Source organism: Delphinus delphis, chromosome 11 (assembly GCF_949987515.2).
Source record: "Delphinus delphis chromosome 11, mDelDel1.2, whole genome shotgun sequence".
Classification (NCBI taxonomy): domain Eukaryota; kingdom Metazoa; phylum Chordata; class Mammalia; order Artiodactyla; family Delphinidae; genus Delphinus; species Delphinus delphis.
This window is the reverse complement of record NC_082693.1, coordinates 2,732,736-2,758,841: the sequence shown is the minus strand read 5'-3', so window position 1 is coordinate 2,758,841 and position 26,106 is coordinate 2,732,736. Positions and strand designations below refer to the sequence as shown.

Sequence of the window (26,106 nt, the reverse complement as noted above, 5' to 3'; positions counted from 1 at the left end):
TTAATTTAGAATTAGTTTAGCAAGTTGACTATTCCAAAGATTTGACCCAAATCTTAAAGCCATGATGATATCGATAATAAACCGTTATTATCAGAGTTGATATGTCTTGACAAGTCTCTATCCCTCCAAGATGTTAGGTTTAATTTTGCTCATTTTCTTTAGACATACTTGACGTCTTGCATTTATTCAATATACATTTATTGAATGCTCTCTAAGTGTAGAACTCTGTTGCTAAACTTTGGTTGTGCAGTTACGAAGAGGCATGTTCCCTACCCTCTGGAGCATATTGTCTCATGGAGGAGAGTGTAATGATAAAACTAAGTGGACAAGTAAGTAGAAACTATGGTAAGTGCTGTAAGGAAATAAACCGGGCACGTGAAAGATAGTGGGGGAGGGAACAATGGTGGGCAGCAAATTTAGGTAGAGCCATCAGAGATGTCCCTTCTGAGGGTATGACATGAAGATGAGGTCTTAAAAAGCAAAGCAGAGGAAACAGTGTTTAAAGTGGAGGGAATCCCTAAGGTAAGAAAAACCTTACCTTAGGTTGTTCGAGGACCAGAGTGTGGTGAGTGAGGCAGAACACAGGCACCCGTGTGTGTTAGTAACGCTGGCCCTTGTAGGCCATGTATGAAGTTTAAATTTTATAAGTAGCGAAACACCTTAAGTAAAGATGGACAGGATTTGATTTGCATTTTGAGAGTACTGGTTTTTTTTGCAGTATTTGGACAACGGATTAGAATGGGATAAGAGTGGTTATGAAGAAAGTGTATGTCAGTAAATATGTCTTGCACACCTGCTTTGTGTAAATAGTGATGATGAACAACGTCCCTCTCCAAAGGAGCTCAGATCATAGTAGGAGGCCCTGTAGTAATAATGAAGATGAGAGGTGATGATAGAGCTTTTTGGAGGCTCAGAAGAGAAAAAAGAAGAGAGGGTGGATTTGAGATTTGTTACATTTAGGTAGAACAGGCCAGAATTTCTCGTGGGTTGGAATGTGGGCACTAAAGGAGAGGAAGGAAGGGGCATGGCTGCTAGGTTTCCTGGCACGGGGAACAGGGTGTGTGGCGATGCTCAGTGATGAGATGGGCAAACCCTGAGGGTGAGTTCAACAGGTTTCCAGGGAGAGGGAACAAGTCCATTTTCAACATGTGGCTGTATCTGAGAGACACCCTGATGAAGATGTCAAGCCAGCAGTTGGAAATGTAGATCTGAAGTTTAGAGAAGTCTGGCATAGTTAAATTAATTTTGGAGACTTGCGCTTAAATATCATATTTTAACCCAAAAGAATCAGATACCGTCTAGAGATAAAATACTGACAGAAGAAAATGTAGTTAGAGCTGAACCCTTAGGATCCTCACCGTTGAGAGCTGGGACAGACTCGGAGAGGGTGGTGCTCGGAAGGAAGCTAAAATGAAGAGGCCAGTGAAGCGGGAGAGAAAAAGAGTATAGCATCACTGAAGGCAGGAGAGGATTGTTAATGCTGCTGAGAGGCTGAGAAAGAGGACAGCATCCGTGTGTGGTCTGATCCAGTGTATCCAGGATGGTCAAGAGAGAAAGTACCCAGCGATCCCCCTGGTCTGGGGAAAGGGGTGCCTTACATTCTGCCCTGTTGACCTTGGGCATAGTAGATGATCCCACATCAATCCAGATACTTACCTTGCCAGTATTTCTGTCACACGCTCACCAAAATTCACTGCCCCTCACAAGATCCTTGGAATATCTTAGGTATATGTGTGACTGTTCTAAGACATTGTTATACAATGGGTATTTAAAGAGTTTCTGCCACGGTCCTTGCATACTAACATTTAAACTATTTTACAATTCCAGTTGATATTCACAAATAAAGGACATGAATGATAAAAGCAATGAGGCACAGATTGGTGACAGGCCTTTCCTACTATCATGTTTTTCCTACTATCATGTTTTTCGATGATAGCGGCTCTTCTGTTGACAGTCTGCGTCGAATCTTGCCAGGCTTTCTGTTTCCACTACTCAAGAGCTTAGCTCTGTATTAGTTACATTTAGATCTGAGTTGTTTCATTCACATTTTCTGTAAGCCATGTTCCACTGCAGTTGGCTACGTCAGATTTCAGAATAATCCGTGGTTATCCTCAGTAAACATTTATTGAGTGCCCGTTGTGGAATTGTCATTGCGCTGAGTGCTGTGAGGATATAGAGATAAATAAGAATTTTTTTCCCCCTTTGAACATTAGATATGCTTATTAAAACTTTTTTTTGTGCTGGATATGTGAAAAGATGTGCTGTGGTGGAATTCATAAGTAATTGCTGTGTGAAGAGCTGGAATTAGGTAGATCCCAGCAACAAGAGCCTCCCAAATAAGCGTTATATGGAAGCATAATCGTAGCTGATTTGACTGATGGTCATTTTGGGATTAGAAAAGCTTTGTACTGAAAGCCTACCCATCCTTTAAGGTTCAGCTCAAATGTTCCCTCCCTTGTAAAGCCTGCATAAATCCTTGCAGTGGGAATTACTCACACTCCGTGTTGCAGTTCCATTACAGCTTGTTTCTGCTTTGACTTCAAGGCTTCTTTTCTTACCTTGTATTATATGCTGTTAGTTTGTGTGTTGTTTCCCCGTATATTTGAGTTTGGGAACCCTGTCTTGGTACTTTGCCCATTGTTGGTTCTCTATAAAATTGTTTATTGATGTCAGTTGCATCAGTAGATGTCAAGACCTCTCATTCACAAGCATCTTAGCCTGCCCTTGGGAGCTTCCTGTCAACCGAATCCTTTAAGAATTTCTAGCCTCATTTTTAGGTGAGATACTCACTAGCATAGCTACTCTATTCTATACAACCTGATAGTGTTGGTGTTCCTTAAGCATAGTTTCTTGGTTTTCTAACTTATGCTCTTCTACTCATGCAGTCTTCTTCCTGTGGATGTCCAGCTTTACTGCCTGAAGATTCTGGCTTAAAATTAACTTTTGTTGATGAACTCTACCCTGTTCTTGTTATTGTCTCATCTGTTGTTCCTCAGCCTGTATGTTTAATTATATTTTATTGTTTTATATTTTTCAATACATTGTTTTAGAATTGTTCCTGTGTGATTTAATCATTCTTCTCCGTCCCCACCCCCCGACTAATTTATATCTGCCTTAGGTTAAGGGCTGTTTTTAAAATTTCTTTTTAGCCTTTCTTAATCTTTTACAGAGGCAGCTGTTCATTAATTACAGCTACAATTATTGTTATAAGTAATAAAAATTTAGTTACAAATTTTAAAAATTTTGTATAATGATATTATATTTAGCACCCTAATATTCTTTAAAATTTCACAGGTTACCCTCTAAGGGCCTCGCATATTTTAACAAAGGAAATGCCATCTTCCCTTGGTTCAGGATGTCTACCTTTCATATTTTTATTCTTTCAGCAGTGACACTTTGTCTTTTGACAGAACTGCAGGTTCTAATACGGCAAAGCAGACTGAACTGGGGGTAGTGGCTCATATCAGTAGTGGTTTGGTGCTTTGTTTTTATGACAAAGATAAGTATCTGAATTTAACCTTGAGAGAGAGGACTGTCAGGGAGATTAATGGGACTGCTGAAAGAACATTGTGAGCCAGCTCTCCTGAGACCAATGACTATTAAGAATAAAGTTCAAAGAAAGTGAAAACAATAGAAATAGAGATAGGAGAATGCAGCTTTACATGTATTTAGGCATATTCTCCTCTTAGATGCCGAATCAGTGAAACATTTGTGTTTTTCTTTACAGTTGTATTTTATTTGCTCTACCTACAAAAATTTGTTTTCTTCCATTTTGGTAAGAGATTTTTTTTTTCTTTCTTTCTGAAATGAAGACCACTTATCCTTGCTTTTTATTGACCATGGGGATAATGGTTTAAGATAACCTTTTAAAAAATTGATTATCTGACATCCTTCCAGAAATAGTATGTGATGTGTCACATGCAAGATACCTCTGATGTATTAATGTTCTTCTTGTTTTTGTAAAAATAAATTTTGGTTTCTTCTTAACAGACCTTCTTGACCTATTTAAAGATTTAATTCTATATCCTTTGTTCCCGTTGGATTAGTTTTTTTCTTAGGGCTTTTTCTATCTGGAATATGAGCATAAGTGGGTTTTTATGGAGTTCTCAACAAATATTAAACGGAGTTAGGGATTATATAGGAAAAGTGTACATACAAATCAGCATCTGTTTTTACAACCCTGTGGATAGTTGCTGAAATTAACTTGAAAATTGTGTTTTCCTGCAGGTAAAGCACCTACTTATATTGTTGGCACATGTGCAAATTTTTAAAGCTTTTAGCTCAAACTGTGCCACTTCTTACCATTTAGGAAAAAAGCAAAACAAGTCTCAAAATGACTTTAAGAAATTCTGCCACGTTTGAAATGTCCTCAGTAGACATGTTTTCCTCTGGACAAAATTCAGTTCCATTTGATAGCCAATGAAATTTACTGAAAGAATGTCTATTGATAGTATGATTGTGTTGCCTACTAAGCTATTTCCTGCAGTTAAGTTTAGCCCTCTTCTATGGGAACTTTTAATCACATCATCTGAGCTTATTTCAGGAATGCTCCCCATAAATCAGTAAGTGGTTAAAGTTACATTTGTCATGAAATTTCTCACAAGTACTAGGGTCTCACTTCAGTGAAACATATGGTTTAATCCTTTCCTTTGTGTTATTGTGGAAACTCCTCCTTTACATTTGGAAAGTTGAATCTCCAAAGAGATTCCTTTTATTTTTAAGAGAGAGCAGAAACAGGTGTATATATAGCACCTTTGCCAAGACCTCAAAGGCAAGAGAGACAGCCTCTTATGGACCACATCAGTTGTTTATTATATTACGTAAAAGACTGTCTTTGGGGTTTTGGGGGAAGACTTTGAAAATTTGTGCTTTTTCTTTTTAATAAGCATTAGTGATCAGAGGAGACGTGTCCTACGATTAGGTAAACCCCATGTCCTTGCCTGAACTTCTGTTACCAGCTACCAGAATTTTCAAGATGAGCACCTGGCCAATCTGTGTGGGATATTTGTACTCGGTGCTCCATAAAAGTTATTTATATAAAGCATTATTTTATATGTATATGTTTCCATTTCCTTAATGAAATGCATCTGCTTTTGTTTTGACTTTGATTTTTAACAGTTTGAACTGTGGGAGATATTTGAGGGACTTTAAAGGGAACAGGGGGAGAAAATATCTTTACATTTGAACCCAAAGCATTTCCTTAAACCAAAAAGTGGTTGGTGTGTAACCAAATTCTGTCTCTGTGTTAGGCTAGCTTTCTTTTCTTAAAATTGACTTCATCAATGCATCTGGCTTCAACTTTCTCCCCCCACTAAGCATCTGAGCAGTTGGTAATTGAATTCTGACCTGTTGAATGATTTTAATGAACTCTTCCACATGTGTATTTATGTTTGGGGGATGGGGAGGAGGTATAGCAGTGGGGTTGAGGGTGATGGAGAAGGAAGCATGGTCTCTTCACAGTAAGGAGAATGGATAGCAGTTAACATTAATATCTTTCAGAGCATGTTAAACTCTCTGGTAAGTGGTGTTTACCCCAGAGGAAGTGGCTCTTAATGTTAAGCTGAGGGAATGACCTCCACTGGCAGGGCCAGGGCAGGGGGATGAGTGGACGTGGGGGGCTGTTCCCTCAGATATTCATGAAATCTGCAGTGACCTTCCTTCTGCTGCTGAGAAAAGCTTAATGAGATTTGTCCGTATCAAGTGATTTCTTTTTATGTTACTGTATAGTGAGCCTTGTTTTTTCTTTTAATTTTGAGGGAGCTGTTTGAAGAGAACAAAACATTAATTTCTGATTGCTCTTGTTCCTTGTTTCCTCTTGCCTTTGCTTTCCTTAGTGAACGTTTGATCTGAAGGCAAGGCAGTGGGGAGTAGAGTCTTACAGCTGGTTTATAGCTGATGTTGACAGAGCTGATGTCAAGAAGTAAAGTTCAGAGGAGTGTTTTAGGGGAGTGGGATTATGGGATTTGCTAAAGGGTCTGGTCCAATCTTCTTCAGTTGCCTAAGTTACAGCTGTCACAGCTTTTGCCCTAATCTCGTTTGAGTATAGGAGGCTTCTTGTTTAAAGATATGAGAAATTCTTTGGTAGCTTCCCCTTTCCTCTCGTTCTCCCTCTACCATGCCCCCAGAACTAGTCACAAAAACCACCTGCGTTGAACCCTTTCCTCTGTGAATGAAGTGGTCTCATTGGACCCCAGCTAATAAGTAGAGTTGGCGGAAAGATTAGACTTAATTATCATCAAAATCCATGAGGGATCAGGAGTTTATAGAGGGCTTTACTCAGTGGGAGCCAGCAAGACTCTGAATATTTCATTCTCATATTTTCTTTAAAAACTGGCTTAATTCCCCCAAAATGTGGAGGCTAAACGTATTAATAAACCTCTGTTATATAGATAGCTCTCCAAACATTGACCCAGGAGTTTGTTTTCAGTTGAACTGTGACTGACTGGCATATTGTTGTGTGTTCTTAGGACTGAACTGTCATTGAATTCAGTTGGATTACTCTAATGTTTACCATAATCCCAAGAAAACATCTCTCCTTACAACTCAATCCAGTTGCAGACTCTCTTCTAAATAATTCCTGACAGAATGCATATTTTGCTGATCTCATATCCAATGATACGCTGATCCGTAACCCAATTTTGTGATGTCTTCTGAATGTCTGCCTTTTACATTTTAGGTATGTTTGGATTTCATTTTAATTTGGTATCATTTGGGTTCCACTTTAATATAATCTCATAACAAAAGCTGTGTCTTTGCAGTGAAGGCTGTCTTATCCTAACAGTTATTTTTCTCTCAGAAGCAGTTCTGTTAATCACTGTTTTCATTCTTCATTGCTTCGTTGATAATCCAGTTTTCTTGTACTGGAGCTATATCCTCGGGTACTATGAAAACCATCTTCCAAGATGGCCCCAGAGCATCCTTACCTCTTGGTATTTGTGGCCTTGTGTAGTCTTGTGGCAGGGTTAGTCTTTGTGCACAGGAGAAAGTGTCAGATGTGATGATATGTGACTTCTGAAGCTGGAACACAAGAGACATGGATGCCCTGCCTTGCTCTCCAGGGTCACCTGCTCTGAGGAATGCCAGGTGCCATGTGGAGAGGAGCAGAGGCCCCTTGCCAGTGGTCATCACCAACTCGCCAACCATGTAAGAGGAAGCAGAGGACTGAATCCTGGCAGACATCTCAGCTGTCCCCCAGTGAGAGAACCTGGAACCAGACTGTTAGGTTAAGCTGCTCTTGAGTTTCTGACCCACAGAAACTGTGTGAGACAAAAAATGTTCACTGTTCTTTTAAGCTGCTAAGTATTGAGGTAACATGTTAAATTGATATAATTAATAGCTAACATAGGCACTTTATATCCTAGGTACTAAAGTGGTCTGCCACAGGCCTGAATTTTTCTTTTTCCTTTCAATTCACAGTTTGGTTTTCTCTGTTGATAGAACAGTAAGTGCTATTTGAATTTCTGTTACTCTTGTTATCACTGCAGTAATTTTCAGTCACTTGTTAGAGCTTTTGACAGTGTTTTCCGTAAGGATTCTCACCTAGTACCTCATATTTATGTGCTAACAGGCTATGAACTAAGAGAAGAGTTACGAATTTATGTAAAACATGGTGTGTTGTATAGCCTTTTATAGGTGCATTTCGTATGTAAAAACTTGAGCGGTGTCCAGTAGAATTACAACGTGAGCACACGTATAATTTTGCACTTTCTAATAGCATCACAAAAAAAACTAAAAGGAAACAGATGACTTTAATAATGTACTTTACTTAATCCAGTATATCCAAAATATTGCCATTTCAATACATAATCAATGTGAAGATTATTAATGAACCATTTTACATTCCTTTTTTGGGGAGGCAGTAAGTCTTTAGAATTTATAGCACATCTTAGTCTGGACACATTTTAAGTGCTCATTAGCTACACGTGGCTAGTGGCTGTGTTGCATTGGACAAGACAAATGAGAAGTTACGATTTTATTCCAGGCTAGCTGCAAATCAATGATGCGTATGAACAACAGGAATGAAGTTCTCAAGCTTAACTTTAATCTCTATCTACATTTAGTTCCAGTAAGTCATCTTTCTGCTCTCTGGATGCCTCAGAGCCTTCGAGCCTGTGGAGTGTCCCAGGGATAGAAGGGATTAGGGATCTCGGAGCTTCTGTGCAGATTTCTCCAGGATTACAGACTTGAGTGGTGTGGCTGCCTCATGATTTATGTTGAAGATGGGTGAATGTGGACTTTTTGAAAGAGAAAGTCTAGTTAAGGCTGTAAAGCACATTCAGGGCCTTAGGCTGTACTTGGTACAATCACTCTCAGAGCCACCAAGGAGTGCTCTCCGGGGGCTCAGCACATCCCTACTTCCTCGAGCCTGGGCCCGAGAGTGTACCGAGTCTGTTGTGTTTCACAGTTTCTGAAGTCCACCACTTTACCAAGTGACATTTTATTGCGTCACACATATTCAGAGAAGCTGGTGGTCACTGTCACTTCTGCTCAAAGTTAGGGCAGTGAACAGATGAGAGACTTTTCTCTTCAAACCAAAACGCACTGTTAAGTATAGTTTAGACGAGCAGCTTTATCACCAGAATTCTGTGTCAAACTCTATCACCGAAATCTACTCACTACTGTTTTTATAGGTGTGTGTGTGTGTGTGTGTGTGTGTGTGTGTGCAACCATTTGCACAGAACAGGGGATGGGGGACAGTTTTGAAAGCTCTTGGCTTGGCGCCTCAGACCGCGGCTGTTGAGGTGTTTAAGCTTTAGATGCCTTCAGAATCTTCGGGTTAATAGCAGAACTTATGGCAACATTATCATTCCTTTAAAAAATGTTATCATTTGGAGTATCCCACAGTTACCTAAAGACTGGAAAGGAATTTATCATCATCATTTTGACCCACTCATGCAAATTATTGGCATGAAGAAATTCACAGGACTTTTTAATAATTGTATTTTATTCAAGTCTAGTTGATTTACAATGTGTCAGTTTCTGCTGTACAACAGTGACTCAGTTATACATGTACATTCTCTTTCGTATTCTTTTCCATTATGGTTTATCAGAGGACATTGAATATAGTTCCCTGTGCTGTACATAGGAGCTTATTGTTTATCCATTCTGTGTATAATGGTTTGCATCTGCTCATCCCAAACTCCCCATCCCTTCATCTCCCGTCCCCCCACCGCCTTGGCAACCACAAGTCTGTTCCCTGTGTCTTCACAGGACTTTTGAAGAGAAAACTGAAGAGTACAGTGGCTTAAAATTCATACATGTTGTTTTCTTAAACTTTTATTCCTTTTTGCCGTTAGCACTGAGTTGTGACACATTTGTCCAGTCAGCTCTTCTCTTTCCATAATAAATAGTTAGTATGTTTAGAGTATCAGTATCTGAAATAGTCACCACATTTATAACTATTTCCAAAAATTCTCTATATTCTTATTAATTTACTTGGCAGTGTGCACTATTCTTTTAACATTTTTAATTTCATTTTGATTTTTTTCAGAACAATATATATTTATATTGTATACAAAGCAAGGCAGTACTGTACGGCTCATCTGCCTCGTTCTTGTCTAACCTTGATTCCTGCCCCTCGGAGATGACCACTTTCACCTCTTTGGGTTGTTTCTTCTGTTGTTTACTTCCACTTTTTTATCGTTATTTGATTATTTTTCTCATTTGGACATTAGTTATGTACTGAGTTCTTATCCTGAGTGATGAGGAATTGGCTTTTTTACACAGGTCACCCCGCACTCTTCCCTCTCTGTCTTTCCAACATAATTATATCAAGTTTTGCATTATTGTGACCAAGGCACGTAGTATATTATGACTTCATTTCCTTTATTGGACTTGTAGTTTTTCCTGGTGGTGGTAATTGGTTTGTTTGTTTGTTTGATTAGTTATTTGTATACATATCACCAGTTTATTCCCAAATTCCTTTTTCCAACCATGACATTCCTCCCAATATTGTTACTGTTGTAAAATACATCATCCCTTATTAATTAACCTCAGGTAATCTCTACATGCACTTTTTTCTTGGAAACATCTTTCCTGGAGTTTTCTGTCCTCTACTCCAAACTGTACTTATTCTCCAGGCTGGTTGTCACCTCCACAGTTCCCTTCACCATGCATTTGAGACAGAGCACAGACCTGGTAGCTCTCTGAGGGTCTGTGATGTGAGGTAAAGTTTTTCAGACTTTGCATTCCACCCTCACATTAGATTGATAGTTTGGATGTAGAATTCTATATCAGAAGTCATCTTTCCCTCGGAGTTTTAAAGGCATCGCCTCAATCGTCTTCTAGTTTTCTGTGTTGCCATTAAAAATTCCACTGCCTTCCATTTTTTTATTCTTTATGGGTGATCATTTTTGCCCTTTCTAAACTTTTTAAGATCTTCTCTTTTTTCTAGTATTCTAAACGTTACAAAAAAGTACCCATGTTATAATCTAAGTGCAGAAAAATGTATTTAACCTTGAAGAAACAGTGAGGACAAGAAAGAATAATTATAAATATGACCTAGCAGTGTGGTTAGGGCTCCAATATTTGTAGAACTAAAAGGTTCTATTTATTTCTGGCATTGGCTCAATATTTTATTAAATGAAATAGATTCAAGGTTTTGTTCAGTACAAAGGAAACTTCCTTGGTTTGCCTTAGCAGATATCTGTTAAGATTCCAAAAACAAAACTAGAGCCAAACTTTATTCACTGTATGGTTTCAGTAGTTGGACTTTGTTAAAGATGGTGGGGGGGTATTTGATTTGCTATCTTCATTTTTCTCGTTATTGCCCTGGTTTAATATGAGTTCCTTAGAGCAGATGGTCCCATACCTAGTTTTATACTGAGATGTAACATGACTTACAGTATCTCATAAAAATGATTCAACAGTCTCTTCTCCTTTTCTTTTTATTTGTGGTTTCACTTGGCTTCTGTTTTTCGTTTTTGTCATGGAGAAAGATTTTGCACCAGGCTTTGCCATTAGGTCCAGAAAACTTTTAAATAAATGACCTTGCACACACAGCTCATCTTGTAGACTCTGGTTTTAACACTGGTTTCAGGGAAACTTTCAGTATGACAAATTACTAATTATCCTCGCTCTAAAAAAAAGTTTTATTGATAAAGCCTCAAAGCTGTTTTTTGGCCCATGCAGAAGAGCAAGTAAACCTGTTTGCTTGAAATTGGGTTCCTGGGAATTTATTTGGAATAACCCTCATTTTAGGTTAGGTTACCAGAAGCCTCTCAGGAGATCTCCAGAAGACAGTTTAAGGGTGAAGGATGCAATAGGCTGGACATAAACATAACACTGAGCTATTCACAGCTAATTGATAACGGGAACCATTTGTGTTTCTATTTGCTTACAGGAATCTGTAATTCAGAATCCCCATGTTACTACAGATGTAGTCATTCATTAGAGGATTTGACAGGACTGCACAGATCATTGCATCCATTCCTTTCCACTTAATCCTTCTGTTACATTTCATTTTCTTTGAATCAAGAGAAACTATGTTGGACTTTGTTTTCAAGGGAGTCATTCCTTGTCTCTCTCTGCTTGGCCTCATTGTAGAAACCCTTATTGTACTCCGCTGTTAATGGCAAGCAAACTGGAAGCATTTAGATTTCAACAAAGAGCATTTTTTTGTTGTAGCTAAAATGCCCTGCATAAAACAGAACCTTACTTAGGGACTAAATCAGAGTATTTTATAACATTATCTCCAAGAAGAATGAATACTTAAAAAAAAAATGAACATACATCATCAAAATGTGAATATTCTTTTTCCTAAACCTTTTTTTTTAATTGAGAAAAATGGGAGAGAGCAAAAGATATAACAACTTTTTATTAGGAAGGATGTTAAATAATAGATGCCATTCCATCAAAGTTGGGAGAAAAATCTGACTTAGAGATTTCAGTTCGAGAGATTTCAGTTCTAGATTTCAGTTCTAGATTTCAGTTCTAGATTTCTGAAGACAGAGTTGTCAAAAAAGGACTTTCTTGTACTTTGTACTTATGAAAACTGAACTACAATAAGATCAAATAAGAGTTGCATAGATAAAAGACAAAATCCTTTGGTATCTTTTGCTGATGTGAGTGTTCAGCAAGTTGGAGAATGAATGGACAAACCTTGTTCTTTGTTTCATCTGTTAATAAAAGGCAGCACTTTATTCTTAGTCTTCTGGTTCTATTTAAAGAAGAAATGCTTAGAATAATCTGATGGATCCAGTTCTTCATACTACTTGAAAACTGTTTCATTTATTCTTCTTCTTTTAAGATCGTCTATCTTACATGATTTTAAAGTCCTGTAGGATGTTGTTTGTCTTTCTGGTAGAAATCCATATTTACCTCCCCGAAAGTTACTTCTTAGACATGTGAAGAATGTTAGGCCTAGTGGGTTTTGGTTGTCTAACCAAATTACTCATCCTTAGCCAGACCAGTTACTTATCACCAGTTATTTTTAGTTTTCTTATATGAGATTGAGAGAAAACTTTACTCTCTTGAATTCATGAGGAGAAATCTTTTGCATTTCTTTTTTAAAAAATGAATTTGCCAACAATTGTCTATATGTAGCATATAATCCGACTGATCATGCTGTTTACTTTTTCATCTGGGCTTAACTTTGCAGGGAGAGAATGTTTAGCTCTTGAGTCTTGTGACTTAGGCTTCATCAAAGCTGACTATAAGCCCAGTTTAGAGAGTAGCTCAGAAACGGCTTTGCATTTTTAGATAATCAGGCCCCTGCCGCCCATCTGCCTAACACTAACAGTTTTCTTCGGTGTGTTACGGAGGAAGTCCATCACAGGTTTCTCTTGCTTAACTAACTTGACCCTTTGCTCTTAACAATATACTTACTTCTTCAACCTCTTTATGTCTTTCTTCCCCTGTTTTATTCTTTCCTTTGTGTCCATATCTTTTTGGCCTAGATATACTTCTGAAGGGAAGAACATTTTATAAGCACATAGCCCTTCCTTGATAAATGGGCTCTCCTTGAGTTAATTAGTCTCCTTCACCTGGTCTTCCGTCGTTTTCCAGGACAGTCTCCGTAAGAAGGATGACAGGATTGAAGAGCTGGAAGAAGCACTAAGAGAAAGTGTACAGATAACTGCAGAGCGAGAGATGGTGCTGGCACAGGAGGAGTCAGCCAGGACCAGTGCTGAAAAACAGGTCTGCGATTTTTTACAGTTACGGCAGTGCTGCTGGTTAAAGGAGGGTGAAGCCCAACCAGTATGGCTTAGGTGAACAGTACATAATGTATGTTTGCAGGGTTTCAAAGCACTTCACTGAGTGTAAGTATTTAGAGTTAAGTAAGAATTAAAGCATAGCCGTATTAAGACTTGATTCACGTCAATGCAGTCATCTGTGCGTTGCACACTTGGGGCTGACCTGTATGTATTGATGTTGCGTATGCTGACACATCTGATGAGATGAAATTTACCTTGCCTGTCTGTCACCAGACTGAGCACAGCCCTGCTTTTAAATTGAATGGGAAAACACAAACACTTCTGAGTCAAAGCCGTTGATTTAAATAGCAAAACGTTTATTTATTTTATAGCCTGTCTTGTTCACAAGAGCCGTTAAAGTTATAACAAGTTGAGGTTGGTAACAGGTATGAAGGACGTGGATGCCGTGACACCTGGGAGTCCCAGATCAGCATCTCAACCCGGAGGTGACTTGTTAAAGAACTCTGCTGTTTCTGTTTGTTTTCTATGTTTTTATATGTCTTTTTAGATTCTCTGCCCTTGCTTTAAACTTTTTATTAGGAAGAATAAAGGTGGGAGGTCTGAATGGAAGAAATCATTTTAACAAGTGAAGGCTCTAATCTCAGTTCCCATTATAAGAGTGTCTCTTTTCCAGTGTTGTTTCCATCTCTTTGTTGGAGAAACGTAAGTGCCAAACTATTGGTAAAAAGTGTTCAGTGAGAGGGTGACATGAATCTTTTGGGCAGCCCTTTGATCAGACCACCAGAGCTCTTGTGAGCTAGGGTAGCGCCATAGCAAGGAAGAAGGGTACCTTCCAAGCAGACGTGTCGTGGTATGTACTACAGGGTGTCCCCTCATAACTTAGATACAAGGATCTGGTTTCTTTAGTGTCAAGTGTAGAAAGACAAACCGACATTTATTAGCAAAGCTGAAGGAAAATTGATCTTTCCAGAATGAGTTTCTTTCAGTGCCCTATTCTTAGATAAATGTCTCGGTCCACTTTCTATTTGAATATTTATTAATGTACAGTTAAACAGAGCTTGGGTAGTGGAGAGCCTCAGAGAAGGGGTAGTGTCAACCATTGTTCCAGGGCAAGGAAGGATTTTTTTGTATCTTGATTTTATCTTTTTTACATTTTTCCCTCTATTTTCAAAATGTTCCCCATTTTGTCTTTCTGTAAAGATTTTTTTCTGCTTTGGGATCATTGTTTAGTGACAAGTCTTACATACCAGAGATCATGTAGAAATTTTGGCAATTAATAATAAATCATGTCATGGTATATAGACTGCTGTTACATGTTCTTTTTTAAGCTATTGTGTGAACTGTTTATAATTTGCTTTCTGGGGCAGATTGATTGATATTAATAGGCTTTTTTTTTTTTTTTTGGCGGTACGTGGGCCTCTCACTGTTGTGGCCTCTCCCGTTGCGGAGCACAGGCTCCAGACGCGCAGGCCCAGCGGCCATGGCTCACGGGCCCAGCCGCTCCGCGGCATGTGGGATCTTCCCGGACCGGGGCACGAACCCGTGTCCCCCTGCGTCGGCAGGCGGACTCCCAACCACTGCGCCACCAGGGAAGCCCAATAGGCTATTTTTATTTTATTTATTTTTCTTGTACTTTCTTTTTTTCTTTTTTCACACACACGCACACACACACACACACACACACACGCACACTGTATTTCATTTTTACAAGAGATAAATAGACTGACACCAAGCATTGTAAATGGGTGACCACAACAAAAGCAACAATGATTGCAATTACCAAACACGAAACACACTCATACTATGTCGTAATATTGACATTCAGTGCAGGAATCCTCCACTGTAACAGCTCCTTTACTTTGCAGAGAAAATTGATTTGTATATTTTTTGCCTCTGAGTCCTTGTGGGATTTTTTTTTTTAATTCAAACAGAAAGTCACAAAAATTATAATCACCCTCATCAGTTCACTCAGTCCCATGTAATTAATTTTTTTTATCTTGATCTTTTGTTAGCACTTTTATGAGTTCATCAGTTTTCCATTAGAGTTCTGAAAATGCTTATTCATTCAGTTCAGCAGTACAGTCAGTTACCAGAAACCTGTACTCGTCAGAGTCTTTTCCATGAATTCCCTGAAGATGAAACCCTTTTATAGGAACGTATTTGCAAAAGCATCAGAGTGCACCCAGAACTATCTGTAAATGACAAAAGCCTTAAAAATGACCACGGTTAAAGATTTGATGAAAGTTCATTATAATGCAATTGACAAGGAAATTTAGTTATTTGAGATATACATTTTAAAGTAATAACTAGAATTTATGACTTATAACATTATACCAGAACATATAAGATTTTTAGGAATTTCATATAATGTCTGAAACATTTGTATTAACATATTTCCATACAAATAACCCAAAGAAAGTTTAGTATTAGTTGTTTTGTTTGTTTGTTTGTTTGCTTTTTATACTGCAGGTTCTTATTAGTCATCAGTTTTATACACATCAGTGTATACATGTCAATCCCAATCACCCAATTCAGCACACCACCATCCCCACCCCCCCGCTGCTTTCCCACCTTGGTGTCCATATGTTTGTTCTCTACATCTGTGTCTCAACTTCTGCCCTGCAAACTGGTTCATCTGTACCATTTTTCTAGGTTCCACATACATGCGTTAATATACAATATTTGTTTTTCTCTTTCTGACTTACTGCACTCTGTATGACAGTCTCTAGATCCGTCCACGTCTCAACAAATGACTCAATTTCGTTCCTTTTTATGGCTGAGTAATGTTCCATTGGATATATGTGCCACAACTTCTTTATTCATTCGTCTGTCGATGGGCATTTAGGTTGCTTCCATGACCTGGTTATTGTAAATAGTGCTGCGGTGAACATTGGGGTGCATGTGTCTTTTTGAATTATGGTTTTCTCAGGGTATATGCCCAGTAGTGGGATTGCTGGATCATATGGTAATTCTGTTTTTAGTTTTTTAAAGAACCTCCAGACTGTTCTCCGTAGTGGCTGGATCATTTTACATTCCCACCAACAGTGCAGGAGGGTTCCCTTTTCTCCACACCCTCTCCAGCATTTGTTGTTTGTAGATTTTCTGATGATGCCCATTCTAACTGGTGTGAGGTGATACCTCATTGTAGTTTTGATTTGCATTTCTCTAATAATTAGTGATGTTGAGCAGCTTTTCATGTGCTTCTTGGCCATCTGTATGTCTTCTTTGGAGAAATGTCTATTTAGGTCTTCTGCCCATTTTTGCATTGGGTTGTTTGTTTTTTTGATATTGAGCTGCATGAGCTGCTTGTATATTTTGGAGATTAATCCTTTGTCAGTTGCTTCATTTGCAAATATTTTCTCCCATTCTGAGGGTTGTCTTTTCATCTTGTTTATGGTCTCCTTTGCTGTGCAAAAGCTTCTAAGTTTCATTAGGTCCCATTTGTTTATTTTTGTTTTTATTTCCATTTCTCTAGGAGGTGAGTCAAAAAGGATCTTGCTGTGATTTATGTCACAGAGTGTTCTGCCTCTGTTTTCCTCTGAGAGTTTTATAGTGTCTGGCCTTACGTTTAGGTCTTTAATCCATTTTGAGTTTATTTTTGTGTATGGTGTTAGGGAGTGTTCTAATTTCATTCTCTTACACAGAGCTGTCCAGTTTTCCCAGCACCACTTATGGAAGAGACTGTCTTTTCTCCACTTTATATTCTGGCCTCCTTCATCAAAGATAAGGTGACCATATGTGCACGGGCTTTCTATCCTGTTCCGTTGATCTACATTTCTGTTTTTGTGCCAGTACCGTACTGTCTTGATTACTGTAGCTTTGTAGCATAGTCTGAAGTCCGGGAGCCTGATTCCTCCAGCTCTGTTTTTCTTTCTCAAGATTGCTTTGGCTTTTCGGGGTCTTTTGTGTTTCCATACAAATTGTGAAATTCTTTTGTTCTACTTCTGTGAAAAATGCCATTGGTAGTTTGATAGGGATTGCACTGAATCTGTAGATTGCTTTGGGTAGTAGAGTCATTTTCACAATGTTGATTCTTGCAGTCCAAGAACATGGTGTATCTCTCCATCTGTTTGTATCGCCTTAATTTCTTTCATCAGTGTCTTATAGTTTTCTGCATACAGGTCTTTTGTCTCCTTAGGTAGGTTTATTCCTAAGTGGGTTTTTTTTTGTTTTTTTTTTTTGCGGTACGCGGGCCTCTCACTGTTGTGGCCTCTCCCGTTGCGGGGCACAGGCCCCAGATGCGCAGGCTCAGCGGCCACGGCTCACGGGCCCAGCCGCTCCGCAGCATGTGGGATCTTCCCGGACCGGGGCACGAACCCGTGTCCCCTGCATCGGCAGGCGGACTCTCAACCACTGCACCACCAGGGAAGCCCGTATTCCTAGTTGTTTTATTCTTTTTGTTGCAATGGTAAATGGGAGTGTTTCCTTAACTTCTCTTTCAGATTTTTAATCATTAGTGTATAGGAATGCAACAGATATCTGTGCATTAATTTTGTATCCTGCTACTTTACCGAATTCATTGATTAACTCTAGTAGTTTTCTGGTGGCATCTTTAGGATCCTCTATGTATAGTATCATGTCATCTGCAAACAGTGACAGTTTTACTTCTTCTTTTCTGATTTGGATTCCTTTTCTTCTTCTTCTCTGACTACTGTGGCTAAAACTTCCAAAACTATGTTGGGCAATAGTGGTGAGAGTGGGCAACCTTGTCTTGTTCCTGATCTTAGTGGAAATGGTTTCAGGTTTCCACCATGGAGAACGATGCTGGCTGTGGATTTGTCATATATGGCCTTTATTATGTTGATTTAAATTCCCTCGATGCCTACCAATCCTTTAACTTATGATGTGATACCAACTCTTTAACTTATGATGCCAAAAAATCATATATCAAGTTAAGATCCTAGTTATATAAACTCTTTAAGAGGTATACAAGCACAGTCGTTGTGGAAGACTCCTGGTCTAGGGGCGGGCGGGCAGATTAGGCTGAGTACCTCATATACTGGCAGTGGAGGTGGAGAAGAGTGAGCAGGTTTAGAATGGAAACAGAGCTAAAAAGATTTGATGAATTGCATGTATGGGTAAGGGTGAAAAAGAAACAAAAGTGATCCTCCGATTTCTGACAGGACGCCTGAGAGGTGGTGGTTCCGTTTTCTGAGATGAGAATGCCCTAGCAAGAAACTTGTTCAGGGTAAGAACTAAGAAATTGTGCTGAAGAGTGTTAGCTGTATTAGTAGGAGAAGTAGAATTGCTACCACGTCAGGTTTGTACTTTCAGCCCAGTTCTCTCTTCTGAGATCCAAGCTAAGTCTACTTCCTATCTACTTTGTATCTTTACTCCAGCATTTCATTGAAATCTCAACCTGAAACCATCCAAATTCAGAACTCTTTATTTCTTAGCCTCAAACCAGTTTTTCCCTCAGGCTTTTTCATCTCACCTGAGAAAACACTCTTATCCTACAAAGCTGAAATTAGCGTCCTCAGTTAGGAGAATCAAGTCCAAGAAAGGCAGAAGTGATATGTTAGGTACAGAGATTTTATACTGTGCCTCTCTAGTTCAGAAGGCCACTGCAGAACTTTAGGGAAACTATAGTACCTGGTGGCTAGAAAAGTGGGTTCTCAAGTTGGAAACCTTCTTTGGAATTATGGTTCCATCACTTACAAATTGTGATCTTGGGCGAGTTATTTCTGTGTCAGTTCTTGAGCTGTCAAAGAAACTTGGTACTGGTATATAGTGCTATAAAGGTGCTGGCATAATCTGGTATATCTACCGCATGAAGAGAGGTTGTTGTATGTGTAAAGAGAGTAGTCAGTCAACATTAGCTACTACTGATACTTCTCTTGCTACCACCACTGCCCTCGATAGCTCCAAGGGGAGGACTGGTCCAACCTGGCTAGGCCCCAGAGAAACTTACTATCTATAGACCCTACCTGGTTGATTCGGTACCAGTGATGACATGCTTATTGTTAAAAGTTCCCGGTTACATATATATGAAGTTTGAATTCCTGTGAATTGAGGAAATCCTTGTCCTCTCCCCTTGCCTGGCCTAGAATTTTGTAGTATCTACATCAGCTGAGGATGCCACAGCCAGCTAACAGGTTGCTCAGGTGGGCATGGTTTTGCTCATTGGGTTGTTCGTTCTCTGAGTGTGTCTTAGGTCAGTGCAGGATCGTAGTCTGTGCATTATTTTCCAGTTTACTTTTAGGTTTTCCTCATGAAGAGAGTATGGGTAGCTTTAGTAAAGGACTAGAAATGTGTACTGTGAACTCCTATCCTAATGCTAAATATTTTTCAGTTTTACAAAGTTGTGTATTCTGTGGGTTTCTTTAGGAAGGAGAAAGGGAAAGAAAAGAATACTTTTTTAGCACTATCTGAAGCAAAATATGGATTTTAGAACATTATGCTTATACCTTATTCCTAGAAATAAGAAGATACAAAATATTTAGGATTTTAAAAATTTGTGTTTGATCCTCATAACCTTAAATTACAATTGGAAATATCTGTTTGAATTTTCATGACTTTTTTCCCCCTTAAACACATAGATGTACACACACACACTTCCTGTGTACTGAAAGTACCTAGAAAACAGATTTTTTTCAGTAGCAGTGTACACTCTTGGTGCTCACATGTGGTATCCAAATCCCATTCCCTATTAAAAGGATTTGAATTCTAAACAGAGGTTACTTTTTCACTCTTGACATAAATTCTGTGGATGTACATTTTTCGTTACAAGTGCTTGCTGGTTACTGAAGCCTCCGAAGTCTATAGGAGCGCTGTCCAGGAGGACCTGGAGACGCTGGGCATGTCTTATAAGATGTGAGCAAGATGACAGCCCAGCCCCATGTTCCAGCTGAATACCTCAACTGTGGCTAGAGCCCCGGCAGGACTGAGTTTTTATATTTATTTAATCTGTCCAGTGGTCAGTGTATCAGACAGCTGGATTCTCTCATGTGTTAGATGGATGGATAAATACATAGACACACATGTACTTAGCAGCTACTACTCAGTTTTTTTCTCCTGAGCCTGTCAGAGTTGTAGAAATGAAATATACAAGTACATGCACTTTTTTGCTTGTCCTTGGTCCCTTTTTCACTTTTGTTTTTGGGAAAACATCCGTGGTCTACATGGTAGTCAAAAGTAATTTTTCCTTTAAGAAATAATGGGGAAATATGAGATGTCATAATCATGTGTGTTTCCCCATATTCATATAACTAGACACTTAAATTTATAGCATGAGCATTGGAGTTAGTGTCAGAAAAAGGAGTAGAATAGTTATACAAGTGAGAAGGAGATGTCTGTCCCCCAGGAGTATGTGCCACCCCAGCATTGTTAAGAGTTTAATGGCCTCAGAGATATCACCTATTTCATTTATTCCATTGTTCATTTAATTAATTTTATTGAGAGGCTGCTGTGTTCTAGAAGCTGTGACTATTTTTGTGAGCCAGACAAAATGGTCCCTTCTCCTAACGGCGTTTGCATGTTAGGGAGGTCGGTGATCACAGATTTAAACATATTCTTTAAAGTTGTGCCACAAACAAACCAAGCCCTGTTTAGTGTTTTATGAAAGAGCAACAAGAGGGTGAATGGTCAGGGAAGGCGCCACAGAGGCATCGGTGCGTAAACTGAGCCGCGGAGAAGTATACAGGACTTAGTGAGATTAAGAATGGCCAGAGGTTTACCTCCGGGGGAACCACGGTGTGTGGACCCCCTGGTGGAAGAGCGAGGCGCAATCAGAGAACCAAAGGAAAACCGGTTAGTGGAGAGGAGTGAGTAGAAGCGAGCTGGTGGCTGAGCGCGTAGGTGGGCGAGTGGGTAAATAAACAAGTGAGAACAGATGGTCTGACATGAAACTGGAGAGGTAGGAAGAAACCAGATTGTGGTGTAAATCGTTTCAAACAGAAGAGTGATGAAAATCCATTTTAGGTTTTGAGAGCCTATTCTGGCAGTTATCTGAAGAATAAATAGAGAGAGAGCACGGGTAGGAGGGCCGTACCTGTCAGGAAGATGCGGCATGATGCAAGGGCGGGGGAGGGTGTTGGCTGCTTGGAGGTGGGACGAGCAGGGTCTGCTGCTGGTCTGCGTGGGGAAGGTTAGGGAGGAGGATGTGGGGGGGCCGATGCCCACCTTTTCCGCCATGACGGTGTAAGAGGAGGGTGGTGGTGTTTATTCAACTCTGCGGAAGCCGGAGGAGGGGGAGTTTAAGGTAGGGGGTCAGCTTTGTACATGTCACATTGGAGGTGCCTGCGTCCTGTTTCTCATGATGTCAAGTAGGCAGTTGGGTATGCACGTTTAGCTCCGAAGAGTGCTCCGGGCTCAGAATATAAAGCCGGGAGGTGAGGTATGGCTGTGGCTCTTTTCCTTCACTTCAGCTTCGTGTTTGCCATTCACAGCGTACACGCCTCTTCCAGTTAACCTCAAGTGCACGTAAACTGAGAGAGTACCTGTGTACTCTGTATATTTCTGCAAAGTAAGCTTTTGATGAGTCCATAAATACGTGCCTGGCTTATTACCAGAAGATGTGGCCCACAGGACACGTACATAGCATCTTTCTCTTAATACGACTGCTCGAGGTACTGCCTTTACTGATTACCTGTTAGCTGCCAGTCTCCACGATAACGCTTTCTCAGTAGTCTTGTTTAATCATTTCGATAGTAAAGTCTTGGATGTATTTAATATTTCGTGGATAGAAAAAGAGCACCAGTGCTCACTGGGTCCTTTTTCAGAAGGGTGCAGACTGGTTTGCATTTATGAAACTACATTTCCCTCTGTATGAAGCAGTGTCTTCATCTTTGCCCTTTTCTCTTGTCCGCATAAATCCCACTTCTCCTTCCATACACTCCTCTCTGGCCTTCCAAGTCTGAGTTGCGCGTCTCCCCCATGTTTTGCAGCAGCATCCTGTGCTGTTTGTTTTACTGTGTTGTTATGACTTATTTACTGTCACTGAAGAGACTCTCTGTCTTCTCTAGTAGAATGAAAGCTCCGTGAGGGCCAGGCTGTGTCTTGTTTACTGCTGTATCTTTGATACCTACCGTCACGTCTGATACACAGTGGCAATCAATGACTATTTTTTGAGTGCATGAGTGAACGAATGAAATTTAATTCTGACCACCTGAGTGTCTGTACCCCTAATAGCAGCAGCATCACTTTATTTACTAAACAATTTAAAGTTTCATGTAAGTTTGTGATTTTTACAGACCTTACCAAACATTTTTTTAAATTGATACATGTTTTTATTCTTTGCTGCAGTTCCTTTCCATGGGATTTAATGAAGCGCTTTGTCATCTGATCAGAAAAACTCAAAAGATTTCAGAATTGTAGATTTAAAGACAGAATAGATATCATTATTTGAGCGTAATTTACGCTTTTTTTTGTTGCTTGAGTTTAAAGCATGGTAGCCAGAATGGAAAAGTAAAATTTAGGAATCATTGGGATTCCTGTGACCTATTCTTCAGTGGGAAGTAGAGGACTTGTGTTTCCTGGGATGAGCGTGCAGCACTAACCACACTGAGGCTGGCCTGAGAGCCCCTGGGAGCTAAACGTCTTGTGTACGTCTGGTCTTCTGCTCTGATAGCAGCAAGCCATGTTCATAAAAACATCTGAAAGCTCAAAACGTTCTACATAACAGACATAAACTATGGTCAGATTAGTATGAAAATCTTTTTGTTCCTACCCTGTTTTCCTTCCAGTGGAATTAATACTTCTGATCATCATTGGTAAATTTAACATTTGATTTTTCAAGATTGGTGTCATCTCTCCCCACCTTAAAAATAGATTTGTAATATTATTAAGATTGTTTCCTTTTATATAGTGCTATCATGGGCTATATTTATAGCTTATGGAAGTTTCTTAACACATGTTAAATTGTTTTTCTTTACTTATCCTTTTAAGTCTTAAACTGATTTCTGTGTCAGGAGTGGTGGGGATTTTTGACCTGAGTAGCTGAGCAGTCTAAAAGCATTACAGATGCAAACATTTGTCTCAGAACTATAGAGAATCATTGTCTTATATAAGAAAGTCTAGTTGTAAGTTAGCAACGTAAACTGTGATTTTAAAGCAGTTTACTGATTTCTGCAGAAGTCATCATTTCTCATCAGTGCAAAGATTGAAGATACTGTTGTTATGAAACATTTTATTGATAAACATATGGAAAGTACGTTTTTAATATTCAAGGATCCGAGGAGATGTGACAGTTAACTTCACAGCCGTCATCTCTTTGCCATTGTGTAATCACTTGAGTATTTAAATCAGGCTCTGTCAAGAGGAACCTAGTAAGTTTCACTGTGGACTCTTGCTCTCATGTCAGTGAGTTTGAATCTCCTTTGTTATGGTGACTGGTTATGAAATCAGTCACTTGACAGACCCTGAAGTGAGACTGCTGGAAATACGTCATGTCTGCCTTCACGGTGACAGCTGGCTACAAAACAAACCCCACCAGAGCCTTTCTGCAATTGACAAGGGACTTCAAAGGCCAACAGGGCTGCCACTTCAAAGAGAGTTCTGCCATCTCTGGCTTGTTGAAAGAAGAAGTTAAATGGCTGTACCCGGCCATAGCAGAAATCTCCATGTTTAGACTTCTCCTCCTTTTGATCTTAGAGAGATGTATGAAATGGGCTTCAAGTTAAAGGAATGATACAGTCTGCGGTAATGGCGACCCAATATTATTCTGCATTTCAATCCACTTATTAATGGAAATTACCCAAATATGTTCAAATAACAGCATGTCTAAAAATTCAAATGTCTCAGACAGTGAATGTTCAAAAGAAGAGCTGAAACTGTGTGAATGTTGTAGCCACCTTCACAAGTGCGGAATAAGTCAGGTGGTGAATTAAAATGAAACTCTCAGTGTTTTAAAAGCGCTCCTTCAGTTTCTGCTTGTAATTTTTACCCCGTTTAGTAAAATCAAGCTCTGAATGTTGATAGTAAGAATGAGAGACAACTAAAGCCTATCATCTCAAGGCCGATTTTCATGGTTTAAACTGACATTTCTCTGTTTTTAATAACTCTTTACTTAAAAATTTAAACAGCTCTGTACTATTCAAAATCTTATTCATCCAGTTATGCTGGATACACTTTTGAATTAATTACTTCATCTTTGTATTAAACAAGCAAGCAGAAATCTCAGAGTTTTAATACAACTTTTAATAGAAGACCAGAATATTAAACAAGCATCTTCAAGAATAACAAGGAAAAGGCAGCAACATGAATTCCTTCAGTTAGAATGGCATGACCTTTTCTTAATTACATGGTTTTCCTCTTATCCTATGTATTACAGAAGGATGAAGCTAAAAATCCTTAAAATTCTTTCACCCTGAACTTCTATTTTCTTATTTCCTTCTTACATAAAATAAAAAAAGTTTGACTTGCCAGAAGCTTGGGCCAATATAACTTCCTCTATAATTTTGCCAGATGGGGTCACTAGACAACAGCTAAAGAAAGTCTGAAAGAAAACTGAAGCCTCCAGGAAGTAACCACATGCAATGGTTATGGCAAAACAAAACAAAACAAAACCCCTATATTCATCAGTAGTTCGTAGAGTAGTTCTTAAAATAGTACACTTCTGGTTGTCTTTTTGGTTGGTTTCTTACTTTTGAAAAGTTTTGAAAAAATAGTACATGATTATGTTATCCTGGAACTTCAGGAAATATCTGTGTCTCTGAACTTCAGGTTGATTTTTTCTTTTTATTCAACAAAAGGACCACATCTGTGTTTTCAAAAGTTAAAATCAGATGAAAAAATTAACTGCAGTGGAGAAGAAATAAAACCTTGGCATACCCCAAAATGAACCACACAGTTGAGTGCGGGAGTCTGTAGATGCTGGTTTTCAAAGTAGGTGTGTTTTTATACTTGTGTCTAAACTGTGTAACCACTGCCACACTGGGAAGTGCTTTTGGAATCTTTGTGGCAGATCTGTAACAGATGATGTTTAGTTTGCTTGTAATGGTTCTTGGGGTGTCTGGCCCTTACTCTGTTACCTCCTGCTGTGCAGTTTGAGAAACCAAGTTATTGATGATAGAGGCAGTCATCCAGGATATGGCTGAAGGTGAAAATCGTGGGAGCCAGATGGCTTCCTGCTGATCTTTATATGCAGTTTATGTTCTCCTTGGCTGTGCCTTCCTGGATGTTTTCAGTGAAACATGTTTTCCTAGAGAAATCTGCACAGCGGCACTTATCCTACACAGCAGATAGTTCTCGTGTGTGGCGTGGCCCGAGCTCTGCGTCGGTGCTCCTGTGTCCCTTCCTCTGACGTCCACCCTCTTTAGTGAATTAACGAAGAGGCAGCGAGGGTGGGTGTGAAGGGCTTTGAGCCAGCATCAGGTGACGTGGGTTCGGTTTCTTCTGTTTATTAACTGTGATGTAGGGCGAGTTTCATAGTCTTTCTAGGACTCTGTACTCTCACCTGTGTGGAGTAACTTATTCCCCCACGAGTGTTTTGGTCGCCTCTAAAGGCAGTACACAAATGTTGAGCCTCACTTGTTAATGGCCAGACCAGAATAATCCTGTGTGTGTGTGTGTGTGTGTGTGGGTGAGAGAGATACTTATGAGTTCCCTCTTGGCATCCTTGGGTTGCCAGACGTTAAATCCCACACTTTTACTTTACTCCTTTGGCTAGTCATATACTTTTGATAAGGTCAAATAACTGTCATTGGTCAATATTTTCTTTGTAACCATTTTTCAGGGGTTATATTGAAATATGTTTTCCCCACAAAATGTATCTCTAATTAATGAAATGTCACTTTTTTACTTCTAGGTAGCTATTTGATTTTTTTTAGCAATGCAAATGAGCATTAACATTTCCAGTTAAAATGCCAGTAAGTTTTTGGTTTCATTGTTGAAAACTTAAGGAAACAGTCTGAAGCTGATTTATTCAAATTGTTCATTTGACCTTAGAGGAAGGGCTTGAGCCCTAAATGCTCTCTTCCCTGTTGGCGACTTCATGCTAGCGAGAGGACTGCTG

General features: G+C 39.3%; 1 protein-coding gene across 6 annotated transcripts in view; it reads left to right on the top strand.

Moving 5' to 3' along the window:
- The window catches only part of ERC1 (ELKS/RAB6-interacting/CAST family member 1), a 393,002-nt gene that overhangs the window by 177,002 nt on the left and 189,894 nt on the right, over nt 1-26,106 (top strand). For 4 of the 6 annotated variants that reach the window (XM_060024061.1, XM_060024060.1, XM_060024058.1 and 1 more), the window contains one exon: nt 13,006-13,137. The exons of the other annotated variants lie outside the window; for them this stretch is intronic. In XM_060024061.1, the coding sequence (XP_059880044.1) occupies nt 13,006-13,137 (132 nt within the window). The remainder of the gene's footprint in view (nt 1-13,005; nt 13,138-26,106) is intronic. 6 annotated transcript variants of the gene reach the window in all.